Source organism: Chelonus insularis, unplaced genomic scaffold (assembly GCF_013357705.1).
Source record: "Chelonus insularis isolate UGA/USDA-ARS -01 unplaced genomic scaffold, ASM1335770v1 contig_317_pilon, whole genome shotgun sequence".
Lineage (NCBI taxonomy): Eukaryota > Metazoa > Arthropoda > Insecta > Hymenoptera > Braconidae > Chelonus > Chelonus insularis.
Genome location: NW_023276487.1, coordinates 30,976 through 50,001, shown reverse-complemented (window position 1 = coordinate 50,001; position 19,026 = coordinate 30,976). Strand labels below are relative to the sequence as shown.

The 19,026-nt window shown below is 31.6% G+C and overlaps 1 protein-coding gene and 1 long non-coding RNA gene across 4 annotated transcripts in view; one reads left to right on the top strand and one right to left on the bottom strand.

Moving 5' to 3' along the window:
• Nucleotides 1–19,026, top strand: part of LOC118065608 (Ecdysone-induced protein 75B) — an 84,638-nt gene that overhangs the window by 48,977 nt on the left and 16,635 nt on the right. The window contains exon 1 of one of the 3 annotated variants that reach the window (XM_035081013.1): nucleotides 1,644–1,905. The exons of the other annotated variants lie outside the window; for them this stretch is intronic. Coding sequence (XP_034936904.1) covers nucleotides 1,731–1,905 — 175 coding nt within the window. The 5' untranslated portion in view covers nucleotides 1,644–1,730. Of the gene's footprint in view, nucleotides 1–1,643; nucleotides 1,906–19,026 lie in introns of those variants that run through there. 3 annotated transcript variants of the gene reach the window in all.
• LOC118065609 (uncharacterized) lies at nucleotides 896–2,255 on the bottom strand. Its single transcript, XR_004690172.1, has 3 exons — nucleotides 2,086–2,255; nucleotides 1,102–2,004; nucleotides 896–1,031 (listed from the first exon to the last, which is right to left on the bottom strand). It is a non-coding gene; the product is annotated as an uncharacterized lncRNA (long non-coding RNA).

The window sequence follows — 19,026 nt, the reverse complement described above, 5'->3', positions numbered from 1 at the left end:
AATCCCCTCTCATATCAGTTTTGCAAAGCTACGATCACTTCGCGGCGCCACCAACTCACGAGTTCAATTCGCGAGTGTCGGCAACGCAGAATATCTCTTATCACTAGTTTTGCAAATACTGTTACTAGTCGGTAATAGAGTTACATTCGTTGCTTGAGTCTAAATGTTATCACTGCGAGATGTAACTAGTCAACGAGAAGATACTTTATAAATTGAACGAGAGGTGGTATACGCTCCGATAAAATAAATGATGGGATCTATTTCCTTTATTTTAAAATGTGATTTAAATTCATTGAGTCATGTAGTTAATAAGTAATAAATATTTTTAATTGTAAAATACAATCTAGTTCAAACTATCAGTCAAAAATCACTTAATGTATATGACACAGCAGTTAGAAAATTACATTTCTTTTTGTGTTTATCATTTCACTGTCGTTAATCATTTTTATATATAGATTTTTTTTTAATATAGTTATTAAATAATTTTTAGGCTAATCTTCAAAGTAATTAGTTGATAATTGAGTCATAAATTACCATAATAAGGTTCTTCATTTAAACTAATTAAACGTGTGTTCGAATCATCTAAATTGAATGTCAATAGAATTAAGAAATGACGCTATTAAAAATTACAAAATATATGTAATTAAACAAATGAAATCTTTATACAACCATTAATCTTTTTTAATATTTATATTACCATTTCTTTAATCAATTTATATTCATAAAATAAATAAGTTTATAATCATAAATTATTTCCATTTAAATTTATATTTCTTAAAATATCTACTTTAAATTCGTGTTGGTAAAAATATACTCACTATTAAGATTCATCATTTTTTTTTTTATTTACTTAAATAATATGAATTTAAATTGTTTTACAATCATTAAAAATCATAAAATATATTGAATTGATAATTTTTTTTTTTGCAATTCGTAAGAAACTGTTATTATATATATGTGGTTTTTTTTTTGTTTCAGGTAAGTTTCAAAATGTCCAACAACATGCGAATATTCATTGTTTCAAAAATATCCTGCAATGAGTAAGTATTGATAAAGCGGTACAAAATTTTTTGTTTACTTTGTAATGACGCATTTACACACCCATCCGATATTTGAATTATGCTGTGGGTCGCCGAACTCACTAAGCTATGTACATGTACCTTTATAAATAACTTGATGGTGTCAAATCGAACAGCAAAACCTGAGAAGGTAGTTCTAGAAATAGTTTCTGTTAGGGAACCTCAATAAAATATATCATCAAATAACCACGCCTCCACCCTTATTTCATGTTTTTCTGAATAATTTTCCATTTCTGCAATTAACTAGAAACTATATCCACTTTACTCACACCCATTCCAGGAACACAATCAGTCACACGTTGACATAAATGTGACGTCAATGAACTATCCTGATGTATATTAAATATCATTGCGATCCCAATATAACTTTTCCTATAACAGAAAGGAAAGTGATCTTGAATTTATTGCCAATTAAAATGACTGTTGAGAAATCATTATAATAAATTATATCTCTTCAATATCATTTAACATAAAAATAAAAAGATATATTTATATGGTTGTTTCGATAGAATATGATCCAAGTTGACGCTTGCGCAAAAAGGACAGTGTCCTGTTCTCCCCTCTATGAACCCCCAAGTATAATTTTCCAGTAAGTCCAACAGTATTTCAGCACATCGTTTTTAACGCGAAGTTTTTTAATTTTCTTAAACAATGTCGAACGTTATGCAATCATATGCAATTAGTGATTCAAAACTTTCGAATGCGTCCAAAAATGTTCTTCAGTCAGAAGGAAATTCTTTGGACCCCGTAGAAGTTTGTGAAGTCACTATTGTCATTACAGAGACCACAGATGACATCAAACCACGTCGAATTGTACGACCAAGAGGTTCGTTTATTACTTAATTTTATGTTGTTGTGAGATATTTGTTCGACTGGAATTCATATTTAGACAATTGTTTAGAATATTTTCATTTAATAATGGGTTCTGAAAGTAAAACAAATCATTTTCATTTTAATTAACCTCACGCAGCTCAAAAATACATTGAATAATAAAATTGTAAATTACCCATGGATTAGATCATGATTGAAAGTAATAACCTGGATGATGTTTTGCAAAATATGGACTCAACCTAAATAGTTATGGCGGAAAGTTTAGATAAGGGGTAAGACGGGGTTTATTTGACACCGAAACGTATCGATTTTCCACTGACAAACCTTCTCACGTGCTTTGTGACATTGACATTGCCCCTGAGTACTGGCCAACCTCGCCTTTGCCATCTGGTGAACGCGAACTGACTTAATATTCGCGTCCGCGTAAAGTTTCTTATGATAGCCGTATGATGACGCTCTGACGCGGGAAATTATTTACAAAATTTAAACATTAAGTATTTTCGCTAAAAAAAAAAAATTCGCAATATAAGAATTCCGTCATTGTGGTTGCATATTCGTGAGAACTTTGCGGTACTGACTAGTAGTAAATCGTGGGAGCAACGGGGAATTTTTCAGGCCGATTTATGATGACATTTAACGAGCTTGAACTAGCTACTGGCGGACATACAATAAATGTTCAATTGCTTTTTAATTTTAATTTACAATTTTTATTAAATTTTATTATTTTTCTTAATTAGTATATGCTTAGAAAGATTAAAAGTATTTACAAAAATTAGTAAATCATAAAAACGAAAATTAAAAAGCAGTATTTTCTAGATAATTCTTGAAAACAAATCAATTAATAATCTACATATTTTTCTATGAGAAATAAATATTTTTGATAAAAATAATGATAAACGAATGCAGAAATGTTAGAACATTCACTAATGATAATCATAAATTAAAATGTAAATTTAGAATAAATTTAAAATTTTTACAAGAGGAAAATTTCTACATCACGTAACGTTCTACGATTGATTGAGCACTAAATTGTATATTAACAAACTAGTACTAGTCTAATGTAAAGCTGGAGTGTTATATAGACAGTTGTGTCGGCGGTCACTGTCATGTATCATAAGTTGTTTTCTTCGTCTCGCTCGGTCTACCAAGAGGCGAATGTGCTGATGGCCCATATTTTTAACGCAGTCATTTCCCAATGTTTTTCACATAACACAGTCTCAACTGGAAGCATGTCTTAAAGGATAAGTAGTGTTATGCAACCACCAGACTTTACTAAAAGCAGAACTCGGTTTTTTTTATTGGTCTATAGTTCTAAAAGAGTTACGCAAAGAATTTATACAATTCACGATGCTGCCGATGACTTTTACATATTCCTAAATCATTTGTTATGCACATATGAAATATGTAAACAAAATAAAATACAAGAAAAATTATTATTACACAATTACAATAATCAATAATGATTTTGTTTGATAAAAAAGAAAACTTAAATAATATTATTATCATGCCAACACCAATAATCATCATAATACACAGAATAACAACAAGGTCTATGTCCGCTATTGAGGTCTCCCATGACTCTTTGATTCCCTTTCTTCCGTTTATTCGTATATCTACCCAACAGTCACAGCATGTCTATTTACAGAAAACAGTTATAATTTTGCTTCTCAAGCTGCATGCTTATTTTTTTATATTTGTAAATATTTAAAATATTTTCGATGCGATAACGGAAACAAATTAAATTCGAATGAATTAATAAATTAGATATAATGGATATTTTGCTGATATTTATACTTAAATAAAAATAAAAGTAGTATAAGCGTAAAAGAACTTGCTACTCCTTCGTCGACTCTCCCATACTTGTTGGTGAGAGTGCTTTCACCTTTCTCCAAGTGCTCGTGCATCTTTTGCCGTGCGACCTGCTGCTTCTCGTTCACCCTTCCTCTTGGCTCTTTCTTCTTTCTTCTCTTTCTCTTGGAAAGCTTTTACTCTCGATTGCGCTGGCGGGCAATGCTCGGAGAAAGCGTTGACGAGATCCTCACGGTTGAGTTTTATCAAGTCAACATCACTTGATCTGATGTTACGTGTGTTGATGCTCCTCTAAGTCTAGAAAATATCTCATGAATAATTTATCTTTCTTCACAAACACCTTTTGACATTGAGTCATTTCTTTTTTCAAAAATATTTTTCATTAATCTACCTCAATCTTTTTTGTCTCTATTTTTCCTGTGGTGATGTAACAACTAGAACTACTTAAAATGTTCTAGTGAACTGGAAAGGAAAACAAAAGATAAAAACATTAAATGTAATTTCCTACTTTTTTTTTAAAAAATATCATCATTATATTTGTTTCGAAAGACAGTCGTGTGTGTGTGTTTTTAAGGGCCAGCGTGTCAAAATGATTGAGAAATAGACGGAACAGATAATTTGACTGATCTGAATGTCGGCCACTAACCCCAGTATTGATAAATCAAGGCCGTTTGTCGTAGCTCTTACTTTCATACTTTTAAGACAAGTTAAATATTTGACAATTTATCGTCACCTAAATATCAACACTTGATGATTAAATTAATAAATAGAGCCATATTATTGCGACGACGTAGTGATAAATTAATTTGAGTGAATGAAATGAAATCTGTACTTACACGTGTTCAACAAACTCTCAATCATATTCGATATTTGTCAGACGTAATTATCACCATTTCGATCAATACAAATCACTCAAATTGCCTCTATAGAGATATTATACATTGATAATAAGGTCATTTACATGATATATAGATTTTTAATCATGTATTTTGTCTTGTTTAAAATTTTTCGAATTTTAAATTATTCTCCATAAGATAAGAAAAAAAATTAATTAAATGTTGTAATGTTTTATATGTAATAAGTTGTTTAAAATTTATATACAAAATACTTTTATCAACATAATCATGAGGATTGTGATAAAGTGTCGCGCGTGCCGATTGTTCCCCCAATCTTATTTCGACCTCAATCTTTCTCCCTCGTGTAAAAATTAAGCGTCACTTGTGCTATGTCCGATGTACGTTGTTCTTAATAAAATTTTAACTAGTTGCTAGTAGTACGCCTGGTCATTGCCCTCAGCCTATTAGCAAGTCTACAACTATAGTTTAAGTACTATCTTTATCTCTCTCTTCTTCTTTTTCTCACTTCCACCTCCGCATTCTTTCTTCCTTAAGACGTTATGTCATGAACAAATGTACAATTTTATCCTCTCATTTGAATCATTTATTTATTTATTTGTCTAAATTATTTTTTTTTTTCTGAATACTTCAATAAAATTACATTTAATCTAAATTGAATAAAATAAATAACTTTTATGTTGAACAAGTGCAAAAATAATTCTATTTTATACATCATTAAATTGAGTTTAGTGAACAATTTGTCTTTGTATATTTAAAATTTACTGTTCAATGATTATATCGAGGATATTCTATTGGATGGAATGAGCTATCAAATCATTAAGATATAAAATAAATGTGATGATTGCGAAAAGATTGTTGATAAACGGAATTTTGCTCATCATCGTGACCTCGTTAGTTGATGAAAACATGGATGAGCATTTAGCGAAGTACATTGACTCAGGATATTTGTGAGGTTGCGAATAAGCAAATCCATAGGTCACTCACCGGATCGTACGAGTTCGCGCCACGTGCTTCACACGATTCCCATGACGATAGTGTGCGTGGCTTGATATGGCTATGCGAGTCGTTCGTCCTCTGTGCTACGCGTGCCCCAACGTATCCCCTTCCGCGTATCCTTGGACTTGTCAAGGATATAACGGACTTTGCGAACACGCGTGGCAAAGGATCATCGTCCTGATTGAGAATGTTTTTTCAAAAATTCCCCAAGATGTTGAATAAGTCAATTTATTCGTGAATAATTTAATAACAATTATATACTCAATGAATTTGCAATAAATATCTTCGATAAATCATTCAAAAAATAAGGATAGGATAAATGAAATTTCAGTGGGTGTAATGTAGATGATAAAAATTGACTGATTGTTTCATTAAAAGTATCAATTGTAGAGAGATTATTGACCTCGTAATTATAATTGACCATTTAAGTTTAACGAAGGAATCGAGGGCATGAAATAAAGTACACCATTAAGCCATCAGAAAGTAACACCGAAAACACGATACGATACTTTGTAAACATTAAAACACTTTCGGTTAGACCTACTGTGCTATTCTTTGTGTGGTTCCTCTGTTTATATACCATTTTATTCGCATTAGATTCTTCAGTATAAACCTGATTCATAAAAACTTTTTCCAATTTTATTTCTATGATTTTTTAGTCGATTTCACTAGGATTTTATCTCTAATTATTTTCCTAAATAAACAAATAATTTAATTACTAAGTCGTTAAGTAATAGTAAAGAAAAATGAGATGAAAAGATAAGTAGTACTGACAAGAAAAAAATATATTTAGATAAAAGAAGTTTGGATGAGTAAAGTATGGCTGGCCAGTGGCATTTCGTCACTGGCCAACCAAGTTGAATAACCGACGTTACGTCACTGGCTCACGTTTACCGAAGTGATGAGGGACAAAAGGGGAAAGGGAATCACGCAGTAGGTCCGCGAGTAAGAACTTGGACATGAAGGAGAGGGAGAATATCCGCCAAGTGGGGACGATGGAGGTCGATCACCTACGTACGGGAGTCAGTGACACCTTGTAGCAAAAGATTCTCATTCCACTCCTTTCCTTCTTTTTCCTTTTATTCCTTCTCGTACGTCGATCTCGCAAACTCTCCAACAATGTACACACTCATACGTTATCAATTTATGTGCACGTGAATCGCCGCGTGAGAAGATAATATATTTAATTTACCAAAATTTTCAACAACCCTAAATGTAGCCTTTTTTTATGTCACGTTGATTAACTCGTGACATACTTTCTTTTCGAATTTTCTAGACTTTATTTTATTATAAAAAAAAAAAAAACAAAACAAAAACCCCTATTTATATTTTTCAGTTAAAAATAAATTTCTCACCATATCTAGTAAATTATGACATCAGTTATTTTAATATTTTAAAGATAAAATAATTATATGAATTAAAAAAAAATAAAACCGTTGATGGTCTAACAAAGTGAACAGTGAAATAAAAGCAATGAGGGTAATGGGTCCTTCCTTTATCAAGATACCCGTAATTTCCGGTGTGACGGAGACCTTGACCACTTGACGTATATAAATTTACATATATGTATTTAAACTTACACATACATACTAAAATAGATGCATTTCTGATAAATACTAATTTATCATGGCCAATGTAGTGTATTTCCGGGTCACAACTGTACACTTTGAAAAATAAAAGCCGTCCACCCTAAGGCTGACAAATCTCTCGGAATAAATATATGTTAAGCAATCTTTTATCCAAACGCCATATAAAAGTTACATATAATACTGGACAAGAAAGCCACTGACCGATCAAGGACAGCTGAGTTGAGGCGGAACGTTCTCTTCAGGTTTTCAGGGCTAACAAGGATACATACAATCACACAAAGTATTCGAGATTCAATCCCCGGAAGTCACGGCAATCCTTTCAGGTGATTAATTCAGACAGACAAGGCCATAAAGGCCATGAAAGATTTGAAGAGCTTGATCATCTTTGGCTTTTTTTTTCTTGCTTTATCATACACATGTAATGCCATAGTCCTTGAATAAATTGAAGGATCGATTTTAATTATTTGGAAACAGAAAAAAATATATTACTTAATGGAAACAAAAAATAAAAAATTTATTCAGTAAAAAATAAAAAAATACCAGGATATAATACCTCAGTAATTGTATTGGTGAACAAAAAGCATCGTTCGACCATGACCGAAGGGCGATTGGCAGTTCGAAGACCTCACCAGATACATACTCATGCTTGCACTTTATGTGTTGTCAAAAATGACTCACAAATGCTAATAGATTTTCATGAGAAATATCTTTTTCAAGTGAAAAATAATCAAACTGTTTGGAAGACAGTGTAAAATAAAACACATTAGTTGATAGAAAAAAAAGAATATAAATGAAGTTGTTCATGATTGGCTTGCTCATTTGATTGTAGCGAATTTGGATCATCTAACTGTATTGCTGTGGCTCTAAGTCAATGCTTCTGAGGTTATATGCATTGAAAAAGCACGTGACGCCTCGCGGGTGTCTAACCTTCGACTTTAAAAAATTTTAAATGAATTTCCCACGAAAAGTCGTGTCTCCCTGTCAATCTAAAATCAATTGCAAGGACATGAAGTAGTTGAGTGTTTGCTTTTCAACTGCACGTTATGTCTTAGACTAAGTCTGCTCGAGAATCCGATGCGGAAATAGTACCTATCGCATAGATAACAGGGTTTGCGGTTACCCACGGTGCAATCGTCCAGCGTGCGTTGGCGTGGTCGCATATTCGCATTAACATCGATAGCGGGGTTAGGCAGGTCACTGAACCCGAACACCCTAATGCACTTTAGTCTTTATATGTGTAAGTATAAACGTGAAGAGTAGTACGTGCAGACATATTTGTACGGGTGTGTTGTAACTCAATGTTTCTTGCTATTAAAAATCTTTTGATAAAATCAAACAATTTCTTTCTTCAAATATAAGAAACAACTTTTTTTTTCATTACAATCTTCATACATTTCTTGATGTCATAACTACTATTAAATTAAATATATTTCATTTTAATATTTATAATAAACGAACTAAATAATTGTAAAAATATTTCAAAAGGTCTTTTTTATCAACAATTTAATTATTTGAATATGGAATAAATTGATATAAGAATTATCGAAATTATCAAATAATAAATCATTAAAAATGATGAAGTTCTTTTCTTAAATCAATAAATTGCGTAAGACTCATTGACCGAATAATCATATCGCCTACTCATTTATTCTCGTTGCATAATCGACTGCTTCCACTGATCCATAAAATTTCTTCTCTTGATCAATAGACCTCGAATAAAAATAAAGAAAAATACTTTCTTATTGTAATAAACGAAAATAGTTTATTCTCACATGAATTATATACATTTACTCAATTTAACAGAATTCTAATCACCATTTATATATACATTGTTGCTTTCTCTCTATTTTAAATATAATGACTTGTCGGCACGCTTGATTAATATAGTGCACCGTAACGAGATAGTCAGTGTATCTCTTAATAAATACCAAATGGGCAATTTTTCCAGGATAAAACAAATCACAGTAGCTTTCGCTGAAGATTTACTTTCTCTTGGGAGAGGCGTCATTGTCCATTGTATTAAACTCTCTACTTAAACTCTCGCTGATGTGATTAACAAGAACAATTGGCATTCAAATATAAAAGTGCTTAATTTTTTTTGTGTCATTCTTTCCACAAAGTAGGTCTTGGTTTTCATGAAAATGCTTTACTGATGACAAAGACATTAGAATCAAGATTTTATTTTTAAATTTCAGAAAATGACATGAATACACTGGTATATTTGCAGATATAGAGCAATATGGTTAGCAATAAATGGAGGTGACTGACCGACGTCCAGTTGCGTTCACTGGCCTCCTGTTGGTTATTTCCTCCTACCACTTTTGCCATTAACCTCCTCCCTCCTTGTTCTCATTCTCTACTCTATTGTAGGACGTGTCGATTCCTACGCAGACATATGTGTCCTTATCATCAACGTCATTTTAATCAATTTGAGCTATTGAATCCAGAGCATATTAATTATCAATATTTTCTGTTCATCATATTTGTACTATTGATAACGAAATCATCATGATTGATGTGTAATTTCTATTTTTAAATAAAAACTTTATTTAAAATATTTAAATGAAACATTAATCTAAATTGACATAACCATTGCTCAAAACAGCAGATATTCCAAGTCTTGCATCCATCTGTAGTCTGACATTTTAAGCAAGAATTTGAATACACATTTGCGCAAGGTTAAACTAAAATTAGTAAAGGTTTTTAGGGTTAGTCACATTTGTTAAAGTCAAAGACCCTCATCAACGAGTATAGAAAATTCTCCAACACAAAGAAGGTTGACTAGTGCGTTACTTAGATGGATCTGCTGAGAGAAAATATGTTACGCACGACCGCGAGAGAGTTGAACAAATCTAACGATCTGGATTGACCGGGTTGTTGAGGTCTTTCAGTGTCACCTTGTTACAATTTGACACGGTAATACGAAACCTTCCAGACGTCATATAACTCTTTAAGGTGAGGCAAAAGTTGTGAACGAAAATTGCACCAACGAGTTAACTTTACATTCTTTGAAATATTTACGACGCAATTTACCTGCTCGGTCTTCTTTTACCTTAAAGTAATGCATTTTAACAATGAATGAGTTTACTTTCTTGCAATAATCGAGCGTAAGAAAATCATAAATAATTGTTGTAATACTGACTTTGCTTTTCATTTCTAAGGTAATAATAGAGCATTTCAACAGACAATATTCACGTAATATATTTGAAATATTGCGAATTCAGAGAATTCAAAATCATAAGTTAGCAGTCAAAGAGTTTAGGCATCACAACCTTGACTATTTGGGCCTATAGCCACCTTTCCCTGGTATCCGGCAAGCAAGGTTACTTTAATGATTGATGATCTTTAACATATATTTCGATGTAACTTCGAAGCCTTTAAACCTTTAAAAAAGAACAACTAAAAATTCTACGATGAAGATGTTATATGAATGATAAAATTGTAAGAATAAAAAATTGAATTTAATTAATTTTAAATATGATGATATTAAATTTGAAAAGTCAGAGTGATCAGAAAGTTCCATGACTTTCGATGAAAAAGCGAGTCTTCTAGCTTGTCAAGTTTACAAACTCTCGATCGAGTGCCGAAGATTCTCGATTTCGTGGCGTGGCGACAAGCTTCAAGGAGCGATGAACTCGGTCACCGGGCAACAAACTGCAAGCAAGCGTAGGTATCCACCGACACACCTTTTCAATGCACATGTGATGCATTACTTACTGGTGCATATGTATATATTATATTATCTCAATACATTTTTACATACATATTTACATATACAAACAACTGAACACGTGAATATCTACATGACTGAAACGTGACTCTTGACCTGACAATCCACTATTTTTCCATTTATATAATTTTGTTTTCTGGAAATCCAAATTCCTATATTTTAATATTTATCCTTTTTTTCACACATTAGCATACAAAATTTATTTTCACTGTTTTCATGAAGTATTTAACATTATTAGAATCATTGATAATTTATATAAACTGAAAACTTTCATTGAATGTAAATTACTCGATGTAATCAATTTATAAATCCGTTATGTATACTAAGAAAATCAAATGATATTCTATGAGCATTTTTATATTTTAAAAGTACTGATATTTTATTTAAATCGAAATTCAATTGGTATTCTTTAAGGGCCAGCAAAGAAAATATCAAATTTCCAATCACGTTTTACAATAATAAAATAAAATTGTTAATTCTTATCCATGAATAGTATAAGTATTGACAATGAACACGTTCACTTCTTGCTACAAAATTTATATTTATTTTCAACTAGAATAACAATTTTGTAGAAAAATGAAAAAATTTTCTTTCTACTCTACTCTTTTCAACAATCTTCATTTCTCTAAACATGATTTGATATCCATAAAATTTTTTCACACAATTCTTTTTTTTTTTTATTAAAAATCATCCGTGAAAATTGAACAAATGCCCCTATATTATCAATCACATAATTTAATCGATCTGACAGTGAATGATTGATATTAGAAAATTTCACACACTCAATACGGTATAGCTTTTGTTCAACCACCAATAAAAAGGTGAACTTAGGCATAGTAAATTAGGATGAAAACTGAAAAGATTTGAAAAAATTAGCATGTTGGAGATTTTATAAAATCTCTCCACTGTCATGAATAGCGGTGTCTTGAGAACGTCCTGGTCGACGCTCTGGAACGTTCGTTGTAAACAATTCATTAACTCCATTCTTCACGTCCAGTGTGCACGTCGACAGGGTCAACAACCTGAATGATATAAACACTTACCGGATGAAGTACAAGCCAGTATTAGCGAATAATCAGGTCTCATTTAATACCTAAATATATATTTCAGCTGATCAATGGGAGACACAATGAAGCCTGGAGAATAAATAAAATGTACGATTGGTATAAAGGAATAAGCGAAAATAAAGTGATGGAGAATAGAGAAGGGATAAGGTGGAAGAATTCCGCGTGCAATTACTCTGAAGAGCAAGCAGAGAGAGGTAACTACTCGTGTCTGGCGAACGGTGAAAAAGCCCGTAGTGTAACCGTTGCTGCATAGCACGTTGACGTCGGACGCTAGTGTGGGTTACCTGGTTAGTGACCGGCCAACCGAGTTCACTGGCATCGGCCCTCTTCCTGCTGCAGGTTTGCTAATCTCAAAGAGTCAACGGAACAGACAAAGACGAAGATAATCAGTCAGACGTTGTGTGCAAGTTCTTCTTTTCCTTTGCTTCCTTTCTTCTTTCGCACGTTAGCTTCATCACCATCATCATCATCATCATTTTTCTCGACTCTTTACTCGAACGATATGTAATAATAAAAACAAGGATATAAGGCGGAGCAATAATGGATCGTAATTAATTTATTTTAGATTTTTTTACTAAGTAATTATAATGTAGAATGAATGAGAATAAAAGCTTTACCCACGCTCTTAATGTTGATATTCGTCATCGTTGAGAAAAATCCATGGTCGCGAACGATATCTCATAAACGGTGAGGTCGTTGCCTCACGATCATCTTTCTCTCTAACGCGAAAGTGCTTTCGCCGTGATTTCCCGCACGCGATCCATCGACCGTGATCAACTATCACGCTTCTATTTATAATTTTATCTCAAAAAACACGATTAAATTTATTACCTTCCGAAAGGTTCAAATTTTTTTCCTGCCAAACAAAAAAAAACAGACTACATTATACTTTTAATATTGTTTTTACAAATTTCTAATTGAATAAATGTCGAAAGTTCAATAATTAAATGTTCGATAAAATGATTAATTAGCTTTATCAGTTATTAATGAACTACAAATATGACACTAAAGATTCTATCAAGATCACATTTACTGAAATATCAAAAATATAACGCCGTTTATTGCCCTCAATTTTAATCATAAGACTAATCGTCATTAAATAAGAAGACAACGAACTTTCGACAATGTGGGTCAAAAAACAACCTCATCGGTATTACCACTATGAGCAATCGACATGTGTGTATATACACGCATTACGTATATGTCCTTATTATCAACGTGCGACGTCAATAAAACACTACAGGGGTTTAGTCATCATGTAGCTGATGAGAACGTGATCAATATGTGTACGATTTACTGTACGAGTATAGGAAAAAGGAAGTTCTTCTAGATATAATACTTTTCTGTATGACACAAAGAAATATAAGGGGAAAAAGGTGCATCATCGCAGGGTCGACGCCCGAAGTCATATAGTCATCGTCATTATGTCATTCATGTCGCTCTGTTACGCACGCACGTTCAACACTTCTATTCGTGCGTTTATTCACGTATATTGTTTAAGTACAGTTACCGATCCCTCAAGACATATTCTAAATTAAAAAAATCATCGGGTCTTCATGTATGTGCAGGCTTTCATTCCATTCAAATTATACATAGTACTCGTATAGTTATTGATAATCAAAAAATTTCTTTAATCCTTATTATACCTTTTCAATCAGTCTACACTTGAGTTTATTATGTTAAATGTATATCATAACTGGAATGCTTTATATTCGAATATAATAAAACATATTCATCTATAAAAATAACATTTATATGGATTAAATTATATTTATTATAAATCATAAAGAAAATATTTAAATAAAAATACTTTTGATGATATTTTTGGAAATGTTCTCAGCTTGGCATTTAAAAAGATTAATAAAATTACTATTATATTGTTTAGATTATTTTTTAATTAATAAAATTTGGTATATTAAAATAGAAAGACTACCAGTACTGTGATAAAAGTCATTTCAATTTTTAAAAAAGATTTTCGTGATTATCAAATCGTCATCATTTCTAATTAATAATTATATAGTAATGAACATAATAACTTATCATTATTTTAATAAATTATATCAATATTCTGTTTGATAATAAAAGCTAAATGATTTGAAGAAAAAGAAAATTTTTTTTTCGATCGTGAGATTTTTTTATTTTTATTTTCCTCGGCACAAATTCTTAGGTCTCATTATTGTATTCATTGACAGGGTCATCGTCCTTAGAACCGCGAGACACAGTCCACTCTCTCGGTCATGAACATCGAGCTCTTTGCGGGTGCAGGATCAACGAACCCCATCACAAGTTCAGTAGACTTCTCAGTCTTTGGATTCTAATTTTTTTTATCTGCAAACGAAAGAAAAAAAAATGATTAACTAAAAAACCAGCAAGAGAATATTTCATGTAGCAATTTTTTTAAACTGTAATTTAAAAAAAAAAAAAAATTGATAATCATAATGATAAAAAATGGAAGATAGCTTAAGGGCAGTTAAGATGATTGTACTTAGGCAGGTAGGGCATTGCACTGAGGCACCAAAAGACAGAGCAAGAGTGTTTGATGGTGTTTGCAAGCTTGCAAAGAGTTGCATCGCGTCCAGTGACCCGCCCTACCGTTAGGACGGCCCCGAGGATGCATTTCCCTCTCTCGTATATTCCTCCCTTCTCTTTTTCTTTTACTTCGTCCTGTGCTTCTTCTTGAATTTGTTCATTTCTCTTTACTACTCTTGCTCTCTACATCCTCCTCTCTGTCTTTTACACCAAGATATTGTAGATTATAATACTACACCGGGAAGTAGAAAGTCGATCGATCTAACTGGAGAAGTATTTTAGATCTTCCTCAGTTAATATCTTATACGGTCTTTTAGATAATATTAGTAAGCATATAATATGATACGATTACTGACTATATTTCTTTCTCACTATCGCAAATTTTTTTTCATCTATTTATTATTATTATTATTATTATTATTATTATCATCCTATATTAACTACAAACCTAACGGACATGTTGTTTGTCTTCTTTGACGAGAACAAAGGATTCGTATCAAATTTTGTACAAGTTAAACCATCAATAATAACATCATCTATTTAATAAGCCTGACTAGAAAATATTTTGTGTTCAATTTCTTAGAATCTTTGGAAGTTGGTTGCAATAAACTAGGGATTTGTTGAAAGATATTCATAGTCAATCAATTAATGTGAGAATTGAAGGTCAATGTTTGACCTACTGGCCCAACACCTTTTCCAAAATATCCTTTCTCTTTTCTTTTGACCACCAATGAATGCAGGTCTACCTGTGAAATGAATAAAATGGTTAAACTTCATAACTGAATGATTCAATAAAAATAAATCATGAGTAGTAATAATGACGATGATGATGTTAATAATAATAATGATGGAGTTGGAAAAAAGAAATGATGACGCTGCGCTGACGTCAGGTCTATTCGACGTCGATCTTGCGATCGAGTGAGTCGAGTTGGAAAACCGCGAGGTCATTGACCGTTTGTGTAGCGGCAAGGGGTCGGCGCACTCCCATCACAGCTCCCTAAAGAACTCTCTACTTCTCCCTCTCTTCTTTTCGCCAAGTTGCCGCGTGTGCATGAACGCAGCTGCTCACGTGCATGTGGATGCAAGCAGTTGTTGCACTCCCACGTCGCTATGTAGTCCCGTAATATTCGCAGAACTCCAGGGTCCCCTCGTTACGCCCTCCTACTCCTCCCCCGTTTTCTACTCACTTGTTCCTTCGTTCTCCTCAACACTCCCAATAATAGATAAATTTCGGCCTAGCAACTGTCCTTTTTCTAGTATGTTATATGTATGGATATATTGACCTTCGTCTTATTATTCTTGCTAAAGCCAACAAACGGAAGTGAACTTATAAATTATTTAAGTAAATCTATTACGTAAAAATACTTAAATTCATACCAACAACAAAAAAAAAATACTGGAGCTGTAATTTTTTTGTGATGGTTTATAAAAACATTTACGAAATTTTAAACTTTTTTAATTCTTCATTTTATAAAGTTACTGGTTCATTTGTTGGGTATTTGAAAATAACATTTCAGCATTTCTGTGTAATAATTTCTTTAGTGCTTACCTCAACTTTTTTAAGACAATAATGAATTTATTAACACCACGACCAAAAATGACGTTTTACTTTTTCACTTAATTTTCCTTAACAGCATGATAAGGATAAGCCTAATAAATTGAATAAGCAAAAAAAAGCATGACAAGTTATTGTTCCTTTTGACTACTACTGGTTTAACTAGCTTATCGTAGGTCAGGAGCCCAATTGAGAACCGTAAAATTATTCGGTAGAAGAAACTTAACCCTTTCTAAAACCAACAGAATTTGAAACTACAAAGCCAACAATGACCACACCCGTACTTTTTCAGATGACTCGAGCCACAGTATAATGACTCTTGCATTATTTTTCAATTATACCTTAACCCCTTGTTGAAAAAGTATTGTGGTATTTTGCCAAACGAAAAATCTATGGACGGTTTAGTAAGTATATATTAGAAAGTGACTTGTATGATGTTTGGGGAGTTGCAATATAGGATAGAGTTAATCTTTTTAAACTTAAAAAATCGCTAGTCATTTTTAGCAGTATTTATTTTGACTGATCCTTTCTTGAAAAATAGCTTTTCCTCAAATATATTGATTCTCTTAATCGCATTAACTCGCTAGATACCAATACATTTTCACATTCAAACTCCTGGTATTTTCGTTTTATTTATAACAAAAAAAAAAATAAATAAAAATGTAATTATTATATATGAAATTATTTATATAAATCATTTAGACTTTGATTAAAAGTTTAAAGAAGAAAAGAAATATGCGGGTATAAAAATTTATTTAATTAAAATAAATCATTTTAATTTACGATAAAAGTGACTTGATATTTATTGATGTTTCTTCTATTTTATTTTCAAATAAATGATACAGAATATTATTTTCAGTAAAGCAGTGAATATTAGTTAATTAATGAGCTACATTTTCAGATTTGACACATTGAACATTTAATTTAGTAAATTATCTATCGAGATTTAAAAATACTCGACGAACTAAATTAAAGTGATTGGATCGAGTTTATATGTAGACATTTGAGATGGAGAATCTGCAGGAAATGAAATGATAAGAGGTTAGAAGAGAAAGAGAGTGGATGAAGAACGGGTACGAAGAAGAGAGTTCACTTTATAAAGTCGATCGACTTGCATCTTAAAGTAGCAATAGAGAGCAGGGCATTTCGAGGTCGTATGGCTACAGAATAGCACAAATTCTTTAACGCTCTTTCCTTGTTCTTTATTTCAATTTCATTCTTTTTTTTTTTTCATCCTCTTGTCTTTCACCTTGACGTTTAATTCACTCGTTCTAACTTCTTCCCACGTTTCATTTTAAATGATATCCTTGATACTCATATTCTGAGTTCGAAGGTTTTCGTTACGGTTCGATCCTTGCAAACGTGAAGTAATAAATTTAATTACCACTAATTAAATAGTTACTTATGATATTTAATTAAATTTCAAATTCTTATGCTTTTGTTTTTATTTATAAATTTCATATAAAGACATAATATTTAAATATTGTTCATTAATATTCTATTTATTGATTTTATAATGCTACTACTGATATGTCAATTTGTTTTTTTGCCAAAAATCGTCAAGATTTTTTTACAAAACACCAATTAATGTTTATTAAAATTTTTTAAAAAATGATTATACATACAATAAATACATTTGCTTGATTTATCAATATTTCTTACACTCGTATTATTTTAAAAGTTAAAAAAATATTTTTGCAGTACCATTCTGTAAGAAAATATTATCAAATGGAAAATTAATAATAATAATAAAATACCTATAATCATTACATGTCAAAGACATTTTTGAAAACATTGCACTTTACTGCGACCTTTAATAATGTACTTAACGAATCAGAATGTTTTTCTCTTATGTACATCTTAATGGTAACAATGTAGAAACAATAACGATAATTAATTGACTTCATCAATAAATTTAATTTTCTACAGAAAATAATCAATTGATTGATATCAAAAATATCTCTTTAATTCAATTAGAGTAATTATAATGAAGTAAACAAAAAATAAGTAATAAAAGAATTTATCAAAATTCTGTTTATTCTAAATTTAAGAATTATGGTATAAATGTTATCGAAATTTTCGAGCGTTGAGTGATTATGCTAACTGATTAGTATCTTAAATGATATGTAATTACTAGGAGGAGGAGGAGGAGGAGGAGGTATAAGTGCATAAATGTAATATTTAAATATAAAAATACGTAGAATACACTTTGATACAAGTATGTAGAAATGTTTGCAGCAGGTTCAGTGACATCATACACGCATGTGCGTGACGTTCACTGCGCACCGTTATACCCATACCTAGCCAAAGTGCCTACTACGGAAGTGTATTGTGCTCGTCGGCACGAGCATACAGAAGTCGATTCGATGCATCGATAATTTTCCATAGTTGCCGAGAGTAAACACGTAGACTATCGATTGTTCTCGAATTTCTATACAATAGTCTTTTTCTTGTTATCATGATCACGATTCATTTTGTGTATTCTTTATCTTTCTCCGATCGATGCAGCATAATTTTTAATCGAGTCTCTAAAACATTTTTCAAGTATACATGACGATGACCAACAAAGTTATTAATAAATTGTATTGAAACATCTCATGATGTTCATTAATTCTGGTGGTCACCATAAAAAACAATATAAGTTAAAATTCTAAAAACCTGTTAATTTTATAAATGAAAAAGATTGTTGTTCTGAGAAATTATTTTGGGAAACTTTTCAAATAAAAGACACCCTTAGAATACATAATAATGAAAGGCAAATTTTACATTATACAGTCGATACAAAAGAAGCAGATAAATATCGATAGTTTTTTTCTTCTAACGACCAAAATTTCAATACATGGTTATGTTGACACGAAAGAAGATAAATAAAAAAGTACATATCCCACGATGTATGACAGAAAATTGAAAGAATATATATTCTGTCTTTGTTCTTTTCTTTTTGATATGATGTTGCATATAAATGCACCTATACTGCATTAGGT